General features: G+C 40.3%; 1 protein-coding gene across 1 annotated transcript; it reads right to left on the bottom strand.

The window, feature by feature from the left end:
* Positions 1–3500: 3500 nt before the first annotated feature.
* On the bottom strand, positions 3501–5008 carry LOC139442354 (uncharacterized). Its single transcript, XM_071223153.1, has 5 exons — positions 4915–5008; positions 4662–4779; positions 4340–4510; positions 3990–4161; positions 3501–3866 (listed from the first exon to the last, which is right to left on the bottom strand). The coding sequence occupies exons 1-5, from the start codon at positions 5006–5008 to the stop codon at positions 3501–3503; spliced, it is 921 nt and encodes a 306-aa protein (XP_071079254.1).
* Positions 5009–23145: the final 18137 nt, after the last annotated feature.

The following is a 23145-nucleotide window of genomic DNA, read 5'->3' as shown; positions in this document are numbered from 1 at the left end:
AGTTCGCACTCTCTGGTTGTCAGTGGTAACTGGTTTCCTGGCAACATGGACTGAAAGAGCATACTGGGAAAGTTGGTCTGCTTGCACTCGGAAACCAAGGCACCCCGGAGGTCCTCGTCCAACAATGGGTTGACTGCAACAGTGGACTCTGTGGATGCTGGACTGAAGCAAAGGGTGTCGGTTGGGTCAAGGCTGGGTAAGGGTGATGGTGAAGCAATGCATGTGTTTGTGTGGTTCTGTTTCTCCATTGCAAGCCGCACGAAGAGAAGTCAAGGGAGGAGGAGATGCTTGTGTTACATCCAAATCTGCGGACATAGATGTATTATCTGGCTCATCACAGTGTTCTTCAATTGTCTTGAAGAGGGCGTTGAGGGAATCCTGGAATTCAGACTCGGATACGCCAGCTGTGATGTCACAGTCTTGTGTTGAATCTGAAACATAAAGAAATGACAGTTCATTATTTAAACAACATTTGGAGATTAAGGTAATGGAAATTGAGAAAGGGGATTCCTCTTTGAAATTATAATATCACACACTTAAAAGAATAATTAACAGAAATACCATACCTAGGATTTGAATTTCACTACGATCACATGTCTCGAAGGTGAATATATCATCTTCCAACAAGCAAGGAGAATACGACAGATCGATGCCAGCCATCTTTATTAATCCGTTGTCGCTATATTCACTGGTATGGATTGATGAATACTGAGAGTGAATGATGTCTGTTGTGGACTTACTTACTTACTTACTTTGGAGATTTAACGTGCGCTTTCCGACTGACGCGTATTTCGCACACGGGCCCGGCCAGGCCATTTAATGTGTTTCCGAAAGGGGCGAGGGTGGTCTGTGCAACCCAAGAGGGGGCTTTAGGGGTTGCTTATATAGAATTTGGGAATTTTGAGATTTGGAATAGATGCCGATGGGGTTGGGGAGGAGAACTAAGGGAGCTGGGTATGGTGGATGATTGTTTGTTTTTGTGATTTTGATTTGGTAGGTTATTATGGTTTTAGATGCGTTTTATTAGTTCCGTTTTTATTAAGAATACGCCTAAGGCCTTGACGTTTTCTAGTTTATTTTGTGGGTTTAGTATTGCTTCTAGAGTGAGAGCCTTGTTTAGATTGAGGGTGGTTTGTAATGCGGTTCGATGTGTTAGGTAGTGTGTGCAGTGGATGAGTGCGTGTTCTGGGGTTTCTGGTTGTTTGCAGTGTGGGCAGTTACCTGTAGTGTGTTTTTTAAAAATTTTTAGGTGGTTATTTAGGTTGGTGTGTCCTGTTTGGAGTTTAGTGATTACTCTGTCGATTTTTTTGGATGGATGGAGAATTTTTGGTTTGGTTAGTGGTTTGCTGAGCACTCTTTTGATTTGGCTATTTGAGTTTAGATACAGGTTATGCCATTTTTTTGTGATTTTTTGTTTGTTTACACTTTTAATTTCTGATTTTGAGATGGGTAAGTTTAAGCTTATTTCTGGGATTTTGAGGGATAGTTTAGCTGCTTTATCGGCGTTTTCATTACCGTATATTCCTACGTGGGCGGGTATCCACAAGAAGGTTATTTGTTTGCCTGCTTTTGTTAGGTCGTTGGAGCTTTTAAGTATTTGATTTATTAATTTAGGTCGGTTTTTGGTATTTTTGTTTTGGAGGGCTTGTAGTCCACTTAGGGAGTCAGTAAGTATTAGGATATTTTGGTTGTTTTTGGATTCTTGATTGTGGAGGGCTGAGGCCATGCCCATTAGTTCGGCTGTGAATATTGATTGGTTATTTGGGAGTCGGAAGGATTGTGTGGAAAACAACCGCGTCCATATATACCATGTCAGGTGAGAAGAAATCACCTATCAACACACCTTTACATGCATTACCAAGAATAGCCATTACAGAATACGAAAGTTGATTAATCCTTTCCTTACTGATTGATAAACGGACCTGACGCTCCGTATTTATGAAAGAGTCCGCTGCTTATCAAAACATACTCACTTCGAGTGCTTACCTTTGAACTCTAATCACACAACTCAAGCTCTGTGTATTAGAGTTTGGTTCACACTTAGCTCTTATCCAACCACATCTTTTATTTGATACATTGATTGGAAGTCGAATATGAAGGAATATCGATGTATAATGGATACTAGTTTAGTCTGTACAGGGGACAGTGAGGACACAACTAATATTTAGATAGAAACCCCAAAAGAAATACAATATTAAACTAGTGTTATAGCGTCTTCGAAGAATCTGAACTTATTCAATATAGTGTGCGCATGTTGATATGACAAAGTGAAAGCAGTCTGTAAATTCATAGTTGTTCTTAAATTGCACTTGGTTTTCAATGTGGTCGTTAATGTGTGCGTCCTAATGTCGACTAAATTGAGTGGGTAGTAATTAGACAACTAATATGTTTAAAGAGCGATTGAGCTGGGTTGAACGCTGCTTTTAATATATTGCAGTTATATCACGGCGTGCCAGCTTAATGTGGGAGGAAAGCCCGAAGTGATGCAGGTCTTAGACGTTTACCTTTTCGGTGAAACCCACAAGCACGGGTGTGGTGCTGATAAAGCTAGAAACATAATCATCGGGGCGAACCGGGATTCGAACCCACAACCCAAGTTTCTGGCGTACCCAAGGGACGCAGCGAATCGCGGCGCCTCAGACGACTGGGCCCCCAATGTGTATAAAGAAAATTACATTTCAAAACTTAATGCTTTAAAATATCAATTTATGTATCATTGTATAATATGAAAGCATTCATATATCGGCGAGGATGTAGCTATTGGAAAATGAATGCAGTCCGTAAATCCGTCCTTAGTGATCAGCAATCGGCTCGACTGGCAATCAAGATGTATAACATTCATTAAAAGACATTCGGGCGAAGTGGCATTCTGTAAATAGTATACATGTATTCAATAGGAAATAATTATTTCCGTCTGATTACATTGCCAGACAATATTGTAAATCCATGTTGTTTTGATAAGGACATGAAGCCTGTATTTCATATTATGCACACCAAGAAGAAGCGTGCAGGGTGAAAAACGAACATGATGTCATTGTGTTCCCATGATGGACTGAAGTGCCATACATGAATCGTACCATGCATGTTACATAACCATTTCAAATGTGTATTATGATTTTCTGACAGTATCTGAGTAATACATGAACCCTTGGTTCGCGGGAAGCATGGAGGCCAAACAAATAAGTTCAAATAATGTTCCTTTCACGATAGGTCTTCGATCGTCAGGTGGATATGATATCTTCAACGCATTCACGTTGTTGCGTGGTTATATCAAGAACAAGTCATGTGTGATGTGATACTGGTTTATTATTAGAGCAAACATAACAAATAAGCGCACTCTGTCAGGTATTACATTCAATTAACACTTCCCTTTCACACAAGAAGCACATGTTACAATTAACAACACATAATACAACCTTCACTCAAACAGATATAGCACTATTATAGCATCATACACAGCACATGGGTAGATATACGAAGATATAAGCTAAATAACATATTTAGTAACCACACTCAAGAGCCCTGAGGATATGATACTCCTGAATCCCATGACGATTACGGAATTTCCTCTTGGCGATTTCGGATCTTGTCCTGGTGTTGCTGTTCCTGTTGCGTTTGTTGCCGAACCACTTCTTGACTTGCTCCACGGTGACGTTACCAGCAACAGCGAGAGATTCATATACGATAGCAGAAGGATAGGGATGGTGCAGATTGGACTGATACCAGCCCTCCATCAGCTGAACGGCTCGCTTGGACAATGGTGGTCTTCGCTTGACTCCAGGGACGTGGATGTTCATCTGAATCTCCATACTTTTCTTCTCTTTCTCTTCCAGAAGACTGAGACTTTTCTCGACTCGATCAATCACCTAAAGGCAGAAAGAACAAAAAAAGCTAATGTTAGATATGTCACGATATGTCACGTATGAATGATATCATATGATGTTTCTTTACACCTTCGTTTTGTCCTCTAACATTGACAGGAAACTTACCTGATGTATTTGGGTATCAAAATGACGACTAAGCCAATCTCGGTAATGGCATGTCAGGCTGGTATCAGCCATCACCTCCATTCTCTTCATCTCGATACTGGACGCATGGAAACGAAACAAGGTAGAAAGCTCTCGCACCTGGTCTGCATAGAACCTCTCTAGATGGTGGAATCTAAAAGAAGATGAAAACAAAGATTACACACATTTTCTTTACAGAGTCGTACGCTCATTTCATTTAGTCATCATCTATACAACACACACGTTCGTCGTCTTTTTTTCAAATACCGTATAACACTGACACAATGAAGAATAAACACACGTTAAGAATAGATATTTGAATTGCACTCTACCTTTTCAATAGTTCGCACTCTCTGGTTGTCAGTGGTAACTGGTTTCCTGGCAACATGGACTGAAAGAGCATACTGGGAAAGTTGGTCTGCTTGCACTCGGAAACCAAGGCACCCCGGAGGTCCTCGTCCAACAATGGGTTGACTGCAACAGTGGACTCTGTGGATGCTGGACTGAAGCAAAGGGTGTCGGTTGGGTCAAGGCTGGGTAAGGGTGATGGTGAAGCAATGCATGTGTTTGTGTGGTTCTGTTTCTCCATTGCAAGCCGCACGAAGAGAAGTCAAGGGAGGAGGAGATGCTTGTGTTACATCCAAATCTGCGGACATAGATGTATTATCTGGCTCATCACAGTGTTCTTCAATTGTCTTGAAGAGGGCGTTGAGGGAATCCTGGAATTCAGACTCGGATACGCCAGCTGTGATGTCACAGTCTTGTGTTGAATCTGAAACATAAAGAAATGACAGTTCATTATTTAAACAACATTTGGAGATTAAGGTAATGGAAATTGAGAAAGGGGATTCCTCTTTGAAATTATAATATCACACACTTAAAAGAATAATTAACAGAAATACCATACCTAGGATTTGAATTTCACTACGATCACATGTCTCGAAGGTGAATATATCATCTTCCAACAAGCAAGGAGAATACGACAGATCGATGCCAGCCATCTTTATTAATCCGTTGTCGCTATATTCACTGGTATGGATTGATGAATACTGAGAGTGAATGATGTCTGTTGTGGACTTACTTACTTACTTACTTTGGAGATTTAACGTGCGCTTTCCGACTGACGCGTATTTCGCACACGGGCCCGGCCAGGCCATTTAATGTGTTTCCGAAAGGGGCGAGGGTGGTCTGTGCAACCCAAGAGGGGGCTTTAGGGGTTGCTTATATAGAATTTGGGAATTTTGAGATTTGGAATAGATGCCGATGGGGTTGGGGAGGAGAACTAAGGGAGCTGGGTATGGTGGATGATTGTTTGTTTTTGTGATTTTGATTTGGTAGGTTATTATGGTTTTAGATGCGTTTTATTAGTTCCGTTTTTATTAAGAATACGCCTAAGGCCTTGACGTTTTCTAGTTTATTTTGTGGGTTTAGTATTGCTTCTAGAGTGAGAGCCTTGTTTAGATTGAGGGTGGTTTGTAATGCGGTTCGATGTGTTAGGTAGTGTGTGCAGTGGATGAGTGCGTGTTCTGGGGTTTCTGGTTGTTTGCAGTGTGGGCAGTTACCTGTAGTGTGTTTTTTAAAAATTTTTAGGTGGTTATTTAGGTTGGTGTGTCCTGTTTGGAGTTTAGTGATTACTCTGTCGATTTTTTTGGATGGATGGAGAATTTTTGGTTTGGTTAGTGGTTTGCTGAGCACTCTTTTGATTTGGCTATTTGAGTTTAGATACAGGTTATGCCATTTTTTTGTGATTTTTTGTTTGTTTACACTTTTAATTTCTGATTTTGAGATGGGTAAGTTTAAGCTTATTTCTGGGATTTTGAGGGATAGTTTAGCTGCTTTATCGGCGTTTTCATTACCGTATATTCCTACGTGGGCGGGTATCCACAAGAAGGTTATTTGTTTGCCTGCTTTTGTTAGGTCGTTGGAGCTTTTAAGTATTTGATTTATTAATTTAGGTCGGTTTTTGGTATTTTTGTTTTGGAGGGCTTGTAGTCCACTTAGGGAGTCAGTAAGTATTAGGATATTTTGGTTGTTTTTGGATTCTTGATTGTGGAGGGCTGAGGCCATGCCCATTAGTTCGGCTGTGAATATTGATTGGTTATTTGGGAGTCGGAAGGATTGTGTGGAAAACAACCGCGTCCATATATACCATGTCAGGTGAGAAGAAATCACCTATCAACACACCTTTACATGCATTACCAAGAATAGCCATTACAGAATACGAAAGTTGATTAATCCTTTCCTTACTGATTGATAAACGGACCTGACGCTCCGTATTTATGAAAGAGTCCGCTGCTTATCAAAACATACTCACTTCGAGTGCTTACCTTTGAACTCTAATCACACAACTCAAGCTCTGTGTATTAGAGTTTGGTTCACACTTAGCTCTTATCCAACCACATCTTTTATTTGATACATTGATTGGAAGTCGAATATGAAGGAATATCGATGTATAATGGATACTAGTTTAGTCTGTACAGGGGACAGTGAGGACACAACTAATATTTAGATAGAAACCCCAAAAGAAATACAATATTAAACTAGTGTTATAGCGTCTTCGAAGAATCTGAACTTATTCAATATAGTGTGCGCATGTTGATATGACAAAGTGAAAGCAGTCTGTAAATTCATAGTTGTTCTTAAATTGCACTTGGTTTTCAATGTGGTCGTTAATGTGTGCGTCCTAATGTCGACTAAATTGAGTGGGTAGTAATTAGACAACTAATATGTTTAAAGAGCGATTGAGCTGGGTTGAACGCTGCTTTTAATATATTGCAGTTATATCACGGCGTGCCAGCTTAATGTGGGAGGAAAGCCCGAAGTGATGCAGGTCTTAGACGTTTACCTTTTCGGTGAAACCCACAAGCACGGGTGTGGTGCTGATAAAGCTAGAAACATAATCATCGGGGCGAACCGGGATTCGAACCCACAACCCAAGTTTCTGGCGTACCCAAGGGACGCAGCGAATCGCGGCGCCTCAGACGACTGGGCCCCCAATGTGTATAAAGAAAATTACATTTCAAAACTTAATGCTTTAAAATATCAATTTATGTATCATTGTATAATATGAAAGCATTCATATATCGGCGAGGATGTAGCTATTGGAAAATGAATGCAGTCCGTAAATCCGTCCTTAGTGATCAGCAATCGGCTCGACTGGCAATCAAGATGTATAACATTCATTAAAAGACATTCGGGCGAAGTGGCATTCTGTAAATAGTATACATGTATTCAATAGGAAATAATTATTTCCGTCTGATTACATTGCCAGACAATATTGTAAATCCATGTTGTTTTGATAAGGACATGAAGCCTGTATTTCATATTATGCACACCAAGAAGAAGCGTGCAGGGTGAAAAACGAACATGATGTCATTGTGTTCCCATGATGGACTGAAGTGCCATACATGAATCGTACCATGCATGTTACATAACCATTTCAAATGTGTATTATGATTTTCTGACAGTATCTGAGTAATACATGAACCCTTGGTTCGCGGGAAGCATGGAGGCCAAACAAATAAGTTTAAATAATGTTCCTTTCACGATAGGTCTTCGATCGTCAGGTGGATATGATATCTTCAACGCATTCACGTTGTTGCGTGGTTATATCAAGAACAAGTCATGTGTGATGTGATACTGGTTTATTATTAGAGCAAACATAACAAATAAGCGCACTCTGTCAGGTATTACATTCAATTAACACTTCCCTTTCACACAAGAAGCACATGTTACAATTAACAACACATAATACAACCTTCACTCAAACAGATATAGCACTATTATAGCATCATACACAGCACATGGGTAGATATACGAAGATATAAGCTAAATAACATATTTAGTAACCACACTCAAGAGCCCTGAGGATATGATACTCCTGAATCCCATGACGATTACGGAATTTCCTCTTGGCGATTTCGGATCTTGTCCTGGTGTTGCTGTTCCTGTTGCGTTTGTTGCCGAACCACTTCTTGACTTGCTCCACGGTGACGTTACCAGCAACAGCGAGAGATTCATATACGATAGCAGAAGGATAGGGATGGTGCAGATTGGACTGATACCAGCCCTCCATCAGCTGAACGGCTCGCTTGGACAATGGTGGTCTTCGCTTGACTCCAGGGACGTGGATGTTCATCTGAATCTCCATACTTTTCTTCTCTTTCTCTTCCAGAAGACTGAGACTTTTCTCGACTCGATCAATCACCTAAAGGCAGAAAGAACAAAAAAAGCTAATGTTAGATATGTCACGATATGTCACGTATGAATGATATCATATGATGTTTCTTTACACCTTCGTTTTGTCCTCTAACATTGACAGGAAACTTACCTGATGTATTTGGGTATCAAAATGACGACTAAGCCAATCTCGGTAATGGCATGTCAGGCTGGTATCAGCCATCACCTCCATTCTCTTCATCTCGATACTGGACGCATGGAAACGAAACAAGGTAGAAAGCTCTCGCACCTGGTCTGCATAGAACCTCTCTAGATGGTGGAATCTAAAAGAAGATGAAAACAAAGATTACACACATTTTCTTTACAGAGTCGTACGCTCATTTCATTTAGTCATCATCTATACAACACACACGTTCGTCGTCTTTTTTTCAAATACCGTATAACACTGACACAATGAAGAATAAACACACGTTAAGAATAGATATTTGAATTGCACTCTACCTTTTCAATAGTTCGCACTCTCTGGTTGTCAGTGGTAACTGGTTTCCTGGCAACATGGACTGAAAGAGCATACTGGGAAAGTTGGTCTGCTTGCACTCGGAAACCAAGGCACCCCGGAGGTCCTCGTCCAACAATGGGTTGACTGCAACAGTGGACTCTGTGGATGCTGGACTGAAGCAAAGGGTGTCGGTTGGGTCAAGGCTGGGTAAGGGTGATGGTGAAGCAATGCATGTGTTGTGTGGTTCTGTTTCTCCATTGCAAGCCGCACGAAGAGAAGTCAAGGGAGGAGGAGATGCTTGTGTTACATCCAAATCTGCGGACATAGATGTATTATCTGGCTCATCATCACAGTGTTCTTCAATTGTCTTGAAGAGGGCGTTGAGGGAATCCTGGAATTCAGACTCGGATACGCCAGCTGTGATGTCACAGTCTTGTGTTGAATCTGAAACATAAAGAAATGACAGTTCATTATTTAAACAACATTTGGAGATTAAGGTAATGGAAATTGAGAAAGGGGATTCCTCTTTGAAATTATAATATCACACACTTAAAAGAATAATTAACAGAAATACCATACCTAGGATTTGAATTTCACTACGATCACATGTCTCGAAGGTGAATATATCATCTTCCAACAAGCAAGGAGAATACGACAGATCGATGCCAGCCATCTTTATTAATCCGTTGTCGCTATATTCACTGGTATGGATTGATGAATACTGAGAGTGAATGATGTCTGTTGTGGAAAACAACCGCGTCCATATATACCATGTCAGGTGAGAAGAAATCACCTATCAACACACCTTTACATGCATTACCAAGAATAGCCATTACAGAATACGAAAGTTGATTAATCCTTTCCTTACTGATTGATAAACGGACCTGACGCTCCGTATTTATGAAAGAGTCCGCTGCTTATCAAAACATACTCACTTCGAGTGCTTACCTTTGAACTCTAATCACACAACTCAAGCTCTGTGTATTAGAGTTTGGTTCACACTTAGCTCTTATCCAACCACATCTTTTATTTGATACATTGATTGGAAGTCGAATATGAAGGAATATCGATGTATAATGGATACTAGTTTAGTCTGTACAGGGGACAGTGAGGACACAACTAATATTTAGATAGAAACCCCAAAAGAAATACAATATTAAACTAGTGTTATAGCGTCTTCGAAGAATCTGAACTTATTCAATATAGTGTGCGCATGTTGATATGACAAAGTGAAAGCAGTCTGTAAATTCATAGTTGTTCTTAAATTGCACTTGGTTTTCAATGTGGTCGTTAATGTGTGCGTCCTAATGTCGACTAAATTGAGTGGGTAGTAATTAGACAACTAATATGTTTAAAGAGCGATTGAGCTGGGTTGAACGCTGCTTTTAATATATTGCAGTTATATCACGGCGTGCCAGCTTAATGTGGGAGGAAAGCCCGAAGTGATGCAGGTCTTAGACGTTTACCTTTTCGGTGAAACCCACAAGCACGGGTGTGGTGCTGATAAAGCTAGAAACATAATCATCGGGGCGAACCGGGATTCGAACCCACAACCCAAGTTTCTGGCGTACCCAAGGGACGCAGCGAATCGCGGCGCCTCAGACGACTGGGCCCCCAATGTGTATAAAGAAAATTACATTTCAAAACTTAATGCTTTAAAATATCAATTTATGTATCATTGTATAATATGAAAGCATTCATATATCGGCGAGGATGTAGCTATTGGAAAATGAATGCAGTCCGTAAATCCGTCCTTAGTGATCAGCAATCGGCTCGACTGGCAATCAAGATGTATAACATTCATTAAAAGACATTCGGGCGAAGTGGCATTCTGTAAATAGTATACATGTATTCAATAGGAAATAATTATTTCCGTCTGATTACATTGCCAGACAATATTGTAAATCCATGTTGTTTTGATAAGGACATGAAGCCTGTATTTCATATTATGCACACCAAGAAGAAGCGTGCAGGGTGAAAAACGAACATGATGTCATTGTGTTCCCATGATGGACTGAAGTGCCATACATGAATCGTACCATGCATGTTACATAACCATTTCAAATGTGTATTATGATTTTCTGACAGTATCTGAGTAATACATGAACCCTTGGTTCGCGGGAAGCATGGAGGCCAAACAAATAAGTTTAAATAATGTTCCTTTCACGATAGGTCTTCGATCGTCAGGTGGATATGATATCTTCAACGCATTCACGTTGTTGCGTGGTTATATCAAGAACAAGTCATGTGTGATGTGATACTGGTTTATTATTAGAGCAAACATAACAAATAAGCGCACTCTGTCAGGTATTACATTCAATTAACACTTCCCTTTCACACAAGAAGCACATGTTACAATTAACAACACATAATACAACCTTCACTCAAACAGATATAGCACTATTATAGCATCATACACAGCACATGGGTAGATATACGAAGATATAAGCTAAATAACATATTTAGTAACCACACTCAAGAGCCCTGAGGATATGATACTCCTGAATCCCATGACGATTACGGAATTTCCTCTTGGCGATTTCGGATCTTGTCCTGGTGTTGCTGTTCCTGTTGCGTTTGTTGCCGAACCACTTCTTGACTTGCTCCACGGTGACGTTACCAGCAACAGCGAGAGATTCATATACGATAGCAGAAGGATAGGGATGGTGCAGATTGGACTGATACCAGCCCTCCATCAGCTGAACGGCTCGCTTGGACAATGGTGGTCTTCGCTTGACTCCAGGGACGTGGATGTTCATCTGAATCTCCATACTTTTCTTCTCTTTCTCTTCCAGAAGACTGAGACTTTTCTCGACTCGATCAATCACCTAAAGGCAGAAAGAACAAAAAAAGCTAATGTTAGATATGTCACGATATGTCACGTATGAATGATATCATATGATGTTTCTTTACACCTTCGTTTTGTCCTCTAACATTGACAGGAAACTTACCTGATGTATTTGGGTATCAAAATGACGACTAAGCCAATCTCGGTAATGGCATGTCAGGCTGGTATCAGCCATCACCTCCATTCTCTTCATCTCGATACTGGACGCATGGAAACGAAACAAGGTAGAAAGCTCTCGCACCTGGTCTGCATAGAACCTCTCTAGATGGTGGAATCTAAAAGAAGATGAAAACAAAGATTACACACATTTTCTTTACAGAGTCGTACGCTCATTTCATTTAGTCATCATCTATACAACACACACGTTCGTCGTCTTTTTTTCAAATACCGTATAACACTGACACAATGAAGAATAAACACACGTTAAGAATAGATATTTGAATTGCACTCTACCTTTTCAATAGTTCGCACTCTCTGGTTGTCAGTGGTAACTGGTTTCCTGGCAACATGGACTGAAAGAGCATACTGGGAAAGTTGGTCTGCTTGCACTCGGAAACCAAGGCACCCCGGAGGTCCTCGTCCAACAATGGGTTGACTGCAACAGTGGACTCTGTGGATGCTGGACTGAAGCAAAGGGTGTCGGTTGGGTCAAGGCTGGGTAAGGGTGATGGTGAAGCAATGCATGTGTTTGTGTGGTTCTGTTTCTCCATTGCAAGCCGCACGAAGAGAAGTCAAGGGAGGAGGAGATGCTTGTGTTACATCCAAATCTGCGGACATAGATGTATTATCTGGCTCATCATCACAGTGTTCTTCAATTGTCTTGAAGAGGGCGTTGAGGGAATCCTGGAATTCAGACTCGGATACGCCAGCTGTGATGTCACAGTCTTGTGTTGAATCTGAAACATAAAGAAATGACAGTTCATTATTTAAACAACATTTGGAGATTAAGGTAATGGAAATTGAGAAAGGGGATTCCTCTTTGAAATTATAATATCACACACTTAAAAGAATAATTAACAGAAATACCATACCTAGGATTTGAATTTCACTACGATCACATGTCTCGAAGGTGAATATATCATCTTCCAACAAGCAAGGAGAATACGACAGATCGATGCCAGCCATCTTTATTAATCCGTTGTCGCTATATTCACTGGTATGGATTGATGAATACTGAGAGTGAATGATGTCTGTTGTGGACTTACTTACTTACTTACTTTGGAGATTTAACGTGCGCTTTCCGACTGACGCGTATTTCGCACACGGGCCCGGCCAGGCCATTTAATGTGTTTCCGAAAGGGGCGAGGGTGGTCTGTGCAACCCAAGAGGGGGCTTTAGGGGTTGCTTATATAGAATTTGGGAATTTTGAGATTTGGAATAGATGCCGATGGGGTTGGGGAGGAGAACTAAGGGAGCTGGGTATGGTGGATGATTGTTTGTTTTTGTGATTTTGATTTGGTAGGTTATTATGGTTTTAGATGCGTTTTATTAGTTCCGTTTTTATTAAGAATACGCCTAAGGCCTTGAAGTTTTCTAGTTTATTTTGTGGGTTTAGTATTGCTTCTAGAGTGAGAGCCTTGTTTAGATTGAGGGTGGTTTGTAATGCGGTTCGATGTGTTAGGTAGTGTGTGCAGTGGATGAGTGCGTGTTCTGGGGTTTCTGGTTGTTTGCAGTGTGGGCAGTTACCTGTAGTGTGTTTTTTAAAAATTTTTAGGTGGTTATTTAGGTTGGTGTGTCCTGTTTGGAGTTTAGTGATTACTCTGTCGATTTTTTTGGATGGATGGCGAATTTTTGGTTTGGTTAGTGGTTTGCTGAGCACTCTTTTGATTTGGCTATTTGAGTTTAGATACAGGTTATGCCATTTTTTTGTGATTTTTTGTTTGTTTACACTTTTAATTTCTGATTTTGAGATGGGTAAGTTTAAGCTTATTTCTGGGATTTTGAGGGATAGTTTAGCTGCTTTATCGGCGTTTTCATTACCGTATATTCCTACGTGGGCGGGTATCCACAAGAAGGTTATTTGTTTGCCTGCTTTTGTTAGGTCGTTGGAGCTTTTAAGTATTTGATTTATTAATTTAGGTCGGTTTTTGGTATTTTTGTTTTGGAGGGCTTGTAGTCCACTTAGGGAGTCAGTAAGTATTAGGATATTTTGGTTGTTTTTGGATTCTTGATTGTGGAGGGCTGAGGCCATGCCCATTAGTTCGGCTGTGAATATTGATTGGTTATTTGGGAGTCGGAAGGATTGTGTGGAAAACAACCGCGTCCATATATACCATGTCAGGTGAGAAGAAATCACCTATCAACACACCTTTACATGCATTACCAAGAATAGCCATTACAGAATACGAAAGTTGATTAATCCTTTCCTTACTGATTGATAAACGGACCTGACGCTCCGTATTTATGAAAGAGTCCGCTGCTTATCAAAACATACTCACTTCGAGTGCTTACCTTTGAACTCTAATCACACAACTCAAGCTCTGTGTATTAGAGTTTGGTTCACACTTAGCTCTTATCCAACCACATCTTTTATTTGATACATTGATTGGAAGTCGAATATGAAGGAATATCGATGTATAATGGATACTAGTTTAGTCTGTACAGGGGACAGTGAGGACACAACTAATATTTAGATAGAAACCCCAAAAGAAATACAATATTAAACTAGTGTTATAGCGTCTTCGAAGAATCTGAACTTATTCAATATAGTGTGCGCATGTTGATATGACAAAGTGAAAGCAGTCTGTAAATTCATAGTTGTTCTTAAATTGCACTTGGTTTTCAATGTGGTCGTTAATGTGTGCGTCCTAATGTCGACTAAATTGAGTGGGTAGTAATTAGACAACTAATATGTTTAAAGAGCGATTGAGCTGGGTTGAACGCTGCTTTTAATATATTGCAGTTATATCACGGCGTGCCAGCTTAATGTGGGAGGAAAGCCCGAAGTGATGCAGGTCTTAGACGTTTACCTTTTCGGTGAAACCCACAAGCACGGGTGTGGTGCTGATAAAGCTAGAAACATAATCATCGGGGCGAACCGGGATTCGAACCCACAACCCAAGTTTCTGGCGTACCCAAGGGACGCAGCGAATCGCGGCGCCTCAGACGACTGGGCCCCCAATGTGTATAAAGAAAATTACATTTCAAAACTTAATGCTTTAAAATATCAATTTATGTATCATTGTATAATATGAAAGCATTCATATATCGGCGAGGATGTAGCTATTGGAAAATGAATGCAGTCCGTAAATCCGTCCTTAGTGATCAGCAATCGGCTCGACTGGCAATCAAGATGTATAACATTCATTAAAAGACATTCGGGCGAAGTGGCATTCTGTAAATAGTATACATGTATTCAATAGGAAATAATTATTTCCGTCTGATTACATTGCCAGACAATATTGTAAATCCATGTTGTTTTGATAAGGACATGAAGCCTGTATTTCATATTATGCACACCAAGAAGAAGCGTGCAGGGTGAAAAACGAACATGATGTCATTGTGTTCCCATGATGGACTGAAGTGCCATACATGAATCGTACCATGCATGTTACATAACCATTTCAAATGTGTATTATGATTTTCTGACAGTATCTGAGTAATACATGAACCCTTGGTTCGCGGGAAGCATGGAGGCCAAACAAATAAGTTTAAATAATGTTCCTTTCACGATAGGTCTTCGATCGTCAGGTGGATATGATATCTTCAACGCATTCACGTTGTTGCGTGGTTATATCAAGAACAAGTCATGTGTGATGTGATACTGGTTTATTATTAGAGCAAACATAACAAATAAGCGCACTCTGTCAGGTATTACATTCAATTAACACTTCCCTTTCACACAAGAAGCACATGTTACAATTAACAACACATAATACAACCTTCACTCAAACAGATATAGCACTATTATAGCATCATACACAGCACATGGGTAGATATACGAAGATATAAGCTAAATAACATATTTAGTAACCACACTCAAGAGCCCTGAGGATATGATACTCCTGAATCCCATGACGATTACGGAATTTCCTCTTGGCGATTTCGGATCTTGTCCTGGTGTTGCTGTTCCTGTTGCGTTTGTTGCCGAACCACTTCTTGACTTGCTCCACGGTGACGTTACCAGCAACAGCGAGAGATTCATATACGATAGCAGAAGGATAGGGATGGTGCAGATTGGACTGATACCAGCCCTCCATCAGCTGAACGGCTCGCTTGGACAATGGTGGTCTTCGCTTGACTCCAGGGACGTGGATGTTCATCTGAATCTCCATACTTTTCTTCTCTTTCTCTTCCAGAAGACTGAGACTTTTCTCGACTCGATCAATCACCTAAAGGCAGAAAGAACAAAAAAAGCTAATGTTAGATATGTCACGATATGTCACGTATGAATGATATCATATGATGTTTCTTTACACCTTCGTTTTGTCCTCTAACATTGACAGGAAACTTACCTGATGTATTTGGGTATCAAAATGACGACTAAGCCAATCTCGGTAATGGCATGTCAGGCTGGTATCAGCCATCACCTCCATTCTCTTCATCTCGATACTGGACGCATGGAAACGAAACAAGGTAGAAAGCTCTCGCACCTGGTCTGCATAGAACCTCTCTAGATGGTGGAATCTAAAAGAAGATGAAAACAAAGATTACACACATTTTCTTTACAGAGTCGTACGCTCATTTCATTTAGTCATCATCTATACAACACACACGTTCGTCGTCTTTTTTTCAAATACCGTATAACACTGACACAATGAAGAATAAACACACGTTAAGAATAGATATTTGAATTGCACTCTACCTTTTCAATAGTTCGCACTCTCTGGTTGTCAGTGGTAACTGGTTTCCTGGCAACATGGACTGAAAGAGCATACTGGGAAAGTTGGTCTGCTTGCACTCGGAAACCAAGGCACCCCGGAGGTCCTCGTCCAACAATGGGTTGACTGCAACAGTGGACTCTGTGGATGCTGGACTGAAGCAAAGGGTGTCGGTTGGGTCAAGGCTGGGTAAGGGTGATGGTGAAGCAATGCATGTGTTGTGTGGTTCTGTTTCTCCATTGCAAGCCGCACGAAGAGAAGTCAAGGGAGGAGGAGATGCTTGTGTTACATCCAAATCTGCGGACATAGATGTATTATCTGGCTCATCATCACAGTGTTCTTCAATTGTCTTGAAGAGGGCGTTGAGGGAATCCTGGAATTCAGACTCGGATACGCCAGCTGTGATGTCACAGTCTTGTGTTGAATCTGAAACATAAAGAAATGACAGTTCATTATTTAAACAACATTTGGAGATTAAGGTAATGGAAATTGAGAAAGGGGATTCCTCTTTGAAATTATAATATCACACACTTAAAAGAATAATTAACAGAAATACCATACCTAGGATTTGAATTTCACTACGATCACATGTCTCGAAGGTGAATATATCATCTTCCAACAAGCAAGGAGAATACGACAGATCGATGCCAGCCATCTTTATTAATCCGTTGTCGCTATATTCACTGGTATGGATTGATGAATACTGAGAGTGAATGATGTCTGTTGTGGAAAACAACCGCGTCCATATATACCATGTCAGGTGAGAAGAAATCACCTATCAACACACCTTTACATGCATTACCAAGAATAGCCATTACAGAATACGAAAGTTGATTAATCCTTTCCTTACTGATTGATAAACGGACCTGACGCTCCGTATTTATGAAAGAGTCCGCTGCTTATCAAAACATACTCACTTCGAGTGCTTACCTTTGAACTCTAATCACACAACTCAAGCTCTGTGTATTAGAGTTTGGTTCACACTTAGCTCTTATCCAACCACATCTTTTATTTGATACATTGATTGGAAGTCGAATATGAAGGAATATCGATGTATAATGGATACTAGTTTAGTCTGTACAGGGGACAGTGAGGACACAACTAATATTTAGATAGAAACCCCAAAAGAAATACAATATTAAACTAGTGTTATAGCGTCTTCGAAGAATCTGAACTTATTCAATATAGTGTGCGCATGTTGATATGACAAAGTGAAAGCAGTCTGTAAATTCATAGTTGTTCTTAAATTGCACTTGGTTTTCAATGTGGTCGTTAATGTGTGCGTCCTAATGTCGACTAAATTGAGTGGGTAGTAATTAGACAACTAATATGTTTAAAGAGCGATTGAGCTGGGTTGAACGCTGCTTTTAATATATTGCAGTTATATCACGGCGTGCCAGCTTAATGTGGGAGGAAAGCCCGAAGTGATGCAGGTCTTAGACGTTTACCTTTTCGGTGAAACCCACAAGCACGGGTGTGGTGCTGATAAAGCTAGAAACATAATCATCGGGGCGAACCGGGATTCGAACCCACAACCCAAGTTTCTGGCGTACCCAAGGGACGCAGCGAATCGCGGCGCCTCAGACGACTGGGCCCCCAATGTGTATAAAGAAAATTACATTTCAAAACTTAATGCTTTAAAATATCAATTTATGTATCATTGTATAATATGAAAGCATTCATATATCGGCGAGGATGTAGCTATTGGAAAATGAATGCAGTCCGTAAATCCGTCCTTAGTGATCAGCAATCGGCTCGACTGGCAATCAAGATGTATAACATTCATTAAAAGACATTCGGGCGAAGTGGCATTCTGTAAATAGTATACATGTATTCAATAGGAAATAATTATTTCCGTCTGATTACATTGCCAGACAATATTGTAAATCCATGTTGTTTTGATAAGGACATGAAGCCTGTATTTCATATTATGCACACCAAGAAGAAGCGTGCAGGGTGAAAAACGAACATGATGTCATTGTGTTCCCATGATGGACTGAAGTGCCATACATGAATCGTACCATGCATGTTACATAACCATTTCAAATGTGTATTATGATTTTCTGACAGTATCTGAGTAATACATGAACCCTTGGTTCGCGGGAAGCATGGAGGCCAAACAAATAAGTTCAAATAATGTTCCTTTCACGATAGGTCTTCGATCGTCAGGTGGATATGATATCTTCAACGCATTCACGTTGTTGCGTGGTTATATCAAGAACAAGTCATGTGTGATGTGATACTGGTTTATTATTAGAGCAAACATAACAAATAAGCGCACTCTGTCAGGTATTACATTCAATTAACACTTCCCTTTCACACAAGAAGCACATGTTACAATTAACAACACATAATACAACCTTCACTCAAACAGATATAGCACTATTATAGCATCATACACAGCACATGGGTAGATATACGAAGATATAAGCTAAATAACATATTTAGTAACCACACTCAAGAGCCCTGAGGATATGATACTCCTGAATCCCATGACGATTACGGAATTTCCTCTTGGCGATTTCGGATCTTGTCCTGGTGTTGCTGTTCCTGTTGCGTTTGTTGCCGAACCACTTCTTGACTTGCTCCACGGTGACGTTACCAGCAACAGCGAGAGATTCATATACGATAGCAGAAGGATAGGGATGGTGCAGATTGGACTGATACCAGCCCTCCATCAGCTGAACGGCTCGCTTGGACAATGGTGGTCTTCGCTTGACTCCAGGGACGTGGATGTTCATCTGAATCTCCATACTTTTCTTCTCTTTCTCTTCCAGAAGACTGAGACTTTTCTCGACTCGATCAATCACCTAAAGGCAGAAAGAACAAAAAAGCTAATGTTAGATATGTCACGATATGTCACGTATGAATGATATCATATGATGTTTCTTTACACCTTCGTTTTGTCCTCTAACATTGACAGGAAACTTACCTGATGTATTTGGGTATCAAAATGACGACTAAGCCAATCTCGGTAATGGCATGTCAGGCTGGTATCAGCCATCACCTCCATTCTCTTCATCTCGATACTGGACGCATGGAAACGAAACAAGGTAGAAAGCTCTCGCACCTGGTCTGCATAGAACCTCTCTAGATGGTGGAATCTAAAAGAAGATGAAAACAAAGATTACACACATTTTCTTTACAGAGTCGTACGCTCATTTCATTTAGTCATCATCTATACAACACACACGTTCGTCGTCTTTTTTTCAAATACCGTATAACACTGACACAATGAAGAATAAACACACGTTAAGAATAGATATTTGAATTGCACTCTACCTTTTCAATAGTTCGCACTCTCTGGTTGTCAGTGGTAACTGGTTTCCTGGCAACATGGACTGAAAGAGCATACTGGGAAAGTTGGTCTGCTTGCACTCGGAAACCAAGGCACCCCGGAGGTCCTCGTCCAACAATGGGTTGACTGCAACAGTGGACTCTGTGGATGCTGGACTGAAGCAAAGGGTGTCGGTTGGGTCAAGGCTGGGTAAGGGTGATGGTGAAGCAATGCATGTGTTGTGTGGTTCTGTTTCTCCATTGCAAGCCGCACGAAGAGAAGTCAAGGGAGGAGGAGATGCTTGTGTTACATCCAAATCTGCGGACATAGATGTATTATCTGGCTCATCATCACAGTGTTCTTCAATTGTCTTGAAGAGGGCGTTGAGGGAATCCTGGAATTCAGACTCGGATACGCCAGCTGTGATGTCACAGTCTTGTGTTGAATCTGAAACATAAAGAAATGACAGTTCATTATTTAAACAACATTTGGAGATTAAGGTAATGGAAATTGAGAAAGGGGATTCCTCTTTGAAATTATAATATCACACACTTAAAAGAATAATTAACAGAAATACCATACCTAGGATTTGAATTTCACTACGATCACATGTCTCGAAGGTGAATATATCATCTTCCAACAAGCAAGGAGAATACGACAGATCGATGCCAGCCATCTTTATTAATCCGTTGTCGCTATATTCACTGGTATGGATTGATGAATACTGAGAGTGAATGATGTCTGTTGTGGACTTACTTACTTACTTACTTTGGAGATTTAACGTGCGCTTTCCGACTGACGCGTATTTCGCACACGGGCCCGGCCAGGCCATTTAATGTGTTTCCGAAAGGGGCGAGGGTGGTCTGTGCAACCCAAGAGGGGGCTTTAGGGGTTGCTTATATAGAATTTGGGAATTTTGAGATTTGGAATAGATGCCGATGGGGTTGGGGAGGAGAACTAAGGGAGCTGGGTATGGTGGATGATTGTTTGTTTTTGTGATTTTGATTTGGTAGGTTATTATGGTTTTAGATGCGTTTTATTAGTTCCGTTTTTATTAAGAATACGCCTAAGGCCTTGAAGTTTTCTAGTTTATTTTGTGGGTTTAGTATTGCTTCTAGAGTGAGAGCCTTGTTTAGATTGAGGGTGGTTTGTAATGCGGTTCGATGTGTTAGGTAGTGTGTGCAGTGGATGAGTGCGTGTTCTGGGGTTTCTGGTTGTTTGCAGTGTGGGCAGTTACCTGTAGTGTGTTTTTTAAAAATTTTTAGGTGGTTATTTAGGTTGGTGTGTCCTGTTTGGAGTTTAGTGATTACTCTGTCGATTTTTTTGGATGGATGGAGAATTTTTGGTTTGGTTAGTGGTTTGCTGAGCACTCTTTTGATTTGGCTATTTGAGTTTAGATACAGGTAATGCCATTTTTTTGTGATTTTTTGTTTGTTTACACTTTTAATTTCTGATTTTGAGATGGGTAAGTTTAAGCTTATTTCTGGGATTTTGAGGGATAGTTTAGCTGCTTTATCGGCGTTTTCATTACCGTATATTCCTACGTGGGCGGGTATCCACAAGAAGGTTATTTGTTTGCCTGCTTTTGTTAGGTCGTTGGAGCTTTTAAGTATTTGATTTATTAATTTAGGTCGGTTTTTGGTATTTTTGTTTTGGAGGGCTTGTAGTCCACTTAGGGAGTCAGTAAGTATTAGGATATTTTGGTTGTTTTTGGATTCTTGATTGTGGAGGGCTGAGGCCATGCCCATTAGTTCGGCTGTGAATATTGATTGGTTATTTGGGAGTCGGAAGGATTGTGTGGAAAACAACCGCGTCCATATATACCATGTCAGGTGAGAAGAAATCACCTATCAACACACCTTTACATGCATTACCAAGAATAGCCATTACAGAATACGAAAGTTGATTAATCCTTTCCTTACTGATTGATAAACGGACCTGACGCTCCGTATTTATGAAAGAGTCCGCTGCTTATCAAAACATACTCACTTCGAGTGCTTACCTTTGAACTCTAATCACACAACTCAAGCTCTGTGTATTAGAGTTTGGTTCACACTTAGCTCTTATCCAACCACATCTTTTATTTGATACATTGATTGGAAGTCGAATATGAAGGAATATCGATGTATAATGGATACTAGTTTAGTCTGTACAGGGGACAGTGAGGACACAACTAATATTTAGATAGAAACCCCAAAAGAAATACAATATTAAACTAGTGTTATAGCGTCTTCGAAGAATCTGAACTTATTCAATATAGTGTGCGCATGTTGATATGACAAAGTGAAAGCAGTCTGTAAATTCATAGTTGTTCTTAAATTGCACTTGGTTTTCAATGTGGTCGTTAATGTGTGCGTCCTAATGTCGACTAAATTGAGTGGGTAGTAATTAGACAACTAATATGTTTAAAGAGCGATTGAGCTGGGTTGAACGCTGCTTTTAATATATTGCAGTTATATCACGGCGTGCCAGCTTAATGTGGGAGGAAAGCCCGAAGTGATGCAGGTCTTAGACGTTTACCTTTTCGGTGAAACCCACAAGCACGGGTATGGTGCTGATAAAGCTAGAAACATAATCATCGGGGCGAACCGGGATTCGAACCCACAACCCAAGTTTCTGGCGTACCCAAGGGACGCAGCGAATCGCGGCGCCTCAGACGACTGGGCCCCCAATGTGTATAAAAAAAATTACATTTCAAAACTTAATGCTTTAAAATATCATTGTATGTATCATTGTATAATATGAAAGCATTCAATATCGGCGAGGATGTAGCTATTGGAAAATGAATGCAGTCCGTAAATCCGTCCTTAGTGATCAGCAATCGGCTCGACTGGCAATCAAGATGTATAACATTCATTAAAAGACATTCGGGCGAAGTGGCATTCTGTAAATAGTATACATGTATTCAATAGGAAATAATTATTTCCGTCTGATTACATTGCCAGACAATATTGTAAATCCATGTTGTTTTGATAAGGACATGAAGCCTGTATTTCATATTATGCACACCAAGAAGAAGCGTGCAGGGTGAAAAACGAACATGATGTCATTGTGTTCCCATGATGGACTGAAGTGCCATACATGAATCGTACCATGCATGTTACATAACCATTTCAAATGTGTATTATGATTTTCTGACAGTATCTGAGTAATACATGAACCCTTGGTTCGCGGGAAGCATGGAGGCCAAACAAATAAGTTCAAATAATGTTCCTTTCACGATAGGTCTTCGATCGTCAGGTGGATATGATATCTTCAACGCATTCACGTTGTTGCGTGGTTATATCAAGAACAAGTCATGTGTGATGTGATACTGGTTTATTATTAGAGCAAACATAACAAATAAGCGCACTCTGTCAGGTATTACATTCAATTAACACTTCCCTTTCACACAAGAAGCACATGTTACAATTAACAACACATAATACAACCTTCACTCAAACAGATATAGCACTATTATAGCATCATACACAGCACATGGGTAGATATACGAAGATATAAGCTAAATAACATAT

Source organism: Haliotis cracherodii, unplaced genomic scaffold (genome assembly GCF_022045235.1).
Source record: "Haliotis cracherodii isolate W230 unplaced genomic scaffold, xgHalCrac1.p SCAF_5, whole genome shotgun sequence".
NCBI classification, from domain to species: Eukaryota; Metazoa; Mollusca; class Gastropoda; order Lepetellida; family Haliotidae; genus Haliotis; species Haliotis cracherodii.
This window is presented reverse-complemented; position numbering and strand designations above follow the sequence as displayed.